Source organism: Grammomys surdaster, unplaced genomic scaffold (assembly GCF_004785775.1).
Source record: "Grammomys surdaster isolate TR1022 unplaced genomic scaffold, NIH_TR_1.0 62, whole genome shotgun sequence".
Classification (NCBI taxonomy): domain Eukaryota; kingdom Metazoa; phylum Chordata; class Mammalia; order Rodentia; family Muridae; genus Grammomys; species Grammomys surdaster.
Window position 1 is genome coordinate 11,997,697 of NW_021604564.1, and position 4,519 is coordinate 12,002,215.

The following is a 4,519-nucleotide window of genomic DNA, read 5'->3' on the forward strand; positions in this document are numbered from 1 at the left end:
AATGGATTCCCATTTTTTCCCCATAATGGGATACCAGCCAGAAAAATGTCCTGTGGTGCTTAGGAATTAGCATTAGAAATAGCAACATTGTGGCTAGAACCTGCATGGGCCTCAGAGAGTCACAAGCATTGGGCTGGAAGCTGGAGGTGGTTGTTGCAGGACATTGATCACAGTGTGAACCGGAGATTGTGAACTGTTTCTAATTGTGTTATGGCTCAGCCTTTGATCCTGGAGCTTTCTATTTGCTGTAAACAAGTAGTTGTGGTGTGGTTCAGCCCTAGCACACACTTTAAACCAAAAGAAAAACAAAGTCAGCTCTAGGTCAAGAGGCAGAGCAAGAAACCAGTTGGCAGGGAGTGAACATAGTGAACAGAAAGGGGGGTCTTTGAGTTGAAGGTATTTAAGACAAGAGTTTTTTCCTTCTGGGATGTTGGTGGAGCTTTTTCCTGCTGGGACGTGGGAGGTTAGCTGGGTGCTTTCTCTGTCTGTGTAAGCTAGTAGGTTTTCATCCCAGCACCTGCCTCCCGAGTCTTCACTGGTAAAATTAAACAGCTGGGAATTTTTTAAAATTAGTTTTTAAAAACAAACAAACAAGCAAGCAAACAAACAAACATTCTGTTGATTGTGAGTTTCATATCATGTACCCCAGTCTCATTCATCTTCCTGTCCCCTCGTAATCACTGTCTGCCCTTATAACTTCCCCCCAAATAAAAACACACAAAACAAACAAAATAAATAAAACAAAGCATAGAAAACATCCCATCATAGAAGCTGTAGTGTCCCAGTGTGTCCCTCAGTGTATCCCTCTGTCCCATCATAGAAGCTGTAGTGTCCCAGTGTGTCCCACAGTGTATCCCTCTGTCCCATCATAGAAGCTGTAGTGTCCCAGTGTGTCCCTCAGTGTATCCCTCTGTCCACACATCTTCACTTGCAGATTTTCATGACTGTGAGTCGTTGGTGCCGTTGGAGGCCTCTGGCTTGATTTTGGATTCTCACTGAGACTCCTCCCAGTTTTCCTGTTATTGTCCTGTGTCCTGTCGATCCTGTAGCTTTAGATCTGCAGGACTGGCTCCTTCACATGCTCCAGCAGTCCATAGATGGGGTAGATGTTGGATCAAAGCCCTGGATCTGGGCTTTCCAGAATCACCAGGACGAGCGCTCTGAGCTGTAGGGCTAATGTGCACTACTTCCTCAGTTGAGAGGCAGGCGTATGCCTCCCAGAGTTACTCAGTTTCACTTTTGCACTCAACAGTAAAAAGAAACTACATGGGCACTCTGCTTTCTAACTGTGGCCCTCTCAGTCACTGCTGCTGGACTCCAAGGTTGCCCTGGGAGAGTCAGACCTCGACAGCAGCATGCCCTCCATGGAGACCCTGAAGGGCCCCAGCTTCGGTCAGCACTTCAGAATGATGGTGATCTGCATAGTGCTCCTGCAGGTGCTCCTGCAGGCGGTGTCTGTGGTTGTGACTTACATGTATTTCTCCAACGAATTGAAGCAGGTTAGTAGCCAATGTGGTCTCAGCAGCAGCCAGTTACCTGTCTCTGCTTTGTCTCTTAGCTTGCTCTTCTTTGGAACTTTAGCTGTGGATTAAAATATGCCTTTCCCAGGTGCAGACTCTTACTGCTAATAATGAGAGGACTTTATAAAACTGCAAGTTGGCAGACTTCCAAGCAGTTGGAGTTACAGAACAGGCTCTGAAAGCTACCAACAGATATACCGGCACTCCCCGAGGAGGTTTGCTATCCTTTTCAAAAGGGTCTGTGTGTGGTGCAGTTAGCATTGTCACCTTGCACAAATGCTTTCTGTGAGGTACTCTGGAGTTCCTTTTGTGTGTGAGAGAGAGACAGAGGGAAAGGAAGAGAGTGGAGAGAGAGAAAGAGAGGGGGAAGAGAGAGAAAAGAAAGGAAGAGGAGAAAGAGAGGGAGAGGGAAAGAGGGAGACAGGGAGAGAGGGATGAAGAAAAAAGAGAGGAAGAGGGAGTAAGAGGGAGAGAGGGAGTAAGAGAGGGAGAGAGGGAATAAGAGAGAGAGAGGGAGTAAGAGAGGGTGAGATGGAGGAAGAGAGGGAGAGAGGGAAGAGGAGAGGGAGAGAGGGAGGAAGAGAGGGAGAGAGGGAAGAAGAGAGGGAGAGAGGGAGGAAGAGAGAGAGAGAGGGAAGAGGAGAGGGAGAGAGGGAGGAAGAGAGAGAGAGAGGGAAGAGGAGAGGGAGAGAGGGAGGAGGAGGAGAGAGAAAACAGTACATGATTTGGAGGTTAGAGACAAATGTTGGTTGTCTTTCCCCCTCACTCTCCACGTTGTTTTACTGAGACAGGGCCTCTCACTGAACCTTGAGCTAATCCCCTAGACCTTGGTTCTGCAGCTGCCTGGACCTTGAGGTGAGGGAGTGGCGTAGATTACCTCGTGCCCAGTAGACATATATCTTGTCTGCACTTTGACCACTTGTGAGTCTGTAATAACCACTGTCCTCCAGACAAAGAAATACATCTGAAAAACCCTCACATAGACAAGTCATGTTTTGAAAAGCTGGTGGATAGAATAGCATGGATCTTAATTAAAATCAGAGAAGAAGCTCAAAGTGTTAGCATTTTGTCTCTCGACGCTTGCTGTGATCATATAGTGGTTAGATGGTTAGTACTCTGCATTGTGGCCGCAGCAATCTTGTTTGAATCTGAGTCATAGAAACAAATGTTGTGTTTTATAAAAAGATAGGGAGAAGGAATATGTTTGGTGGGTGTGTAGTCAGGTGTGGGGGAAGGGAGTGCCTCTGTGTTCCCATGCTGAGGCATCCCTTCCCCCTGAGGGACCAGCCACAGGATGTTATAGTGTAAAATAGAGTTTATTCTGGGCATGGGGAGGTGAGTTGAGAGGGTAGTAGAAATAGAGAAATGGAGAGAGAGAGAGAGAGAGAGAGATAGAGAGAGGGGGGAGGGAGGGAGGGAGGAAGAGAGGAGAGGAGAGGAGAGGAGAGGAGAGGAGAGGAGAGGAGAGAAGAGGAGTAGAGAAGTAGAGGCTGGCCATGAACACATGGAGAGAGAGGGGGGAAGGGGAAAGAGGACAGATCGAGAGCAAGAAGGCAAGAGAGAGAGGAGGGGTGAGCACCTCCTTTTATAGTGAGTCAGGCCTACCTTGCTATTGCCAGGTAACTGTGGGGCAGAACCTAGACTAAATGCTAACACAAAGTATCACATTTCTCAGTCCAACAATGCTAAGGGTGGGACTAACATAAACCAGATATTTGAAATATATTTCAGGGGAACTCAGTCAGGGAAGTGCTTCCTATCTATGTAAGTGTGAGAACCCAAGTTTGATTCTGATTACCCAGCATGCACCTGTAATCCCAGTGCTAGGGAGAAGAAGACTGAGGAATCCCTGGGGCTTGCTAGTTGAGGGTCTATTTTACTAGTAAACTCCAGGTCCCACTGAGAGGCTCTGCAACACACACACACACACACACACACACACACACACACACACACTTTTGTTTTATTTTAGTTTTTAAAGGAGTATGCTTTGATTTTAGGCCTATGGAGTTCCTGTGTTGACAATAGTGTGAACACAATGGCCTGTTTTTTTCTTCCGCCTTTCCCTGGGATCAGGCTTGTCTTAGCTAGCAGTCTATAATCAGGATTTAACTTCTCATGAGAAAACAGTTGGGCTTTATGCCAGGAGGAACCTAGATGCAAATGCAGGAAAGTCCCCGGGACTAGGAGTGTCACACTGACGGGAGTAAAAGCCAACCCTGCTTCAGGTTGCTTGTGCCCACATTGGATAAACATACGTTCTAGGGAGCTGAGGCGTATAGGGACAGTGAAGTCCCTACCTCCCTTGTCCAGAACCTGATGGAGAAATGAACTATCCAAGCTCACACAGAGCTGTGGAGCCCGGGTAGGGCTGGAGCCCAGGGTTGTAGACGCCAGGCACTGCTCTGCCGACCCCACCTCCCCACGACACTCACGGAATCTGCACTCTGCACATTGCCCAGTACAACATCCGACCTGCTTGTTGTCTTGTTTGGAAGTGTATGCTAAGGGAGAGTTTCCAGGAAAATGAACTGTGCACAGTTCATAGATAGCAACGATCTGCTGGGGCAGTGCAGTTTGTAGATCCTCCAGCGCAGGAATTTGATAATCCCAATCAGCTGGAAAATTTTCCAAGTGAATGAGGCAGGCTCTCCTTTTATTCGAAAATAATGATGAAAATTATGGCTAATAATGATTTATTTATTATAGAACATGCTGGTCAAGACTCTGCATATGTTTGGGGCTAGAGGATGACCTCTGACATCATTTCTTGGATACCATCTAACTTTGTCCCTTTTCCTTTTTCTTTTGTTTTCTTTCTTCCCTTTTATTATTTGGGACAGGGTCTCTCTTAACATGAAACTCACCTAGTAGTCGCTGAGGGGCCATGCATGAATCCACCTCCCTCCTCTTCTTCAGCACTGAGATTCCAGGCCTGAGTGCCTTTTTTTCTCTCCTCTCCTCTCCTCTCCTCTCCTCTCCTCTCCTCTCCTCTCCTC

General features: G+C 47.2%; 1 protein-coding gene across 2 annotated transcripts in view; it reads left to right on the top strand.

Moving 5' to 3' along the window:
* The first annotated feature begins 1,113 nt into the window (after positions 1–1,113).
* Positions 1,114–4,519, top strand: part of Tnfsf10 (TNF superfamily member 10) — a 21,725-nt gene continuing 18,319 nt past the window's right edge. For both annotated transcript variants that reach the window (XM_028763837.1, XM_028763845.1), the window contains exon 1: positions 1,114–1,499. In XM_028763837.1, coding sequence (XP_028619670.1) covers positions 1,356–1,499 — 144 coding nt within the window. In that variant the 5' untranslated portion in view covers positions 1,114–1,355. The remainder of the gene's footprint in view (positions 1,500–4,519) is intronic.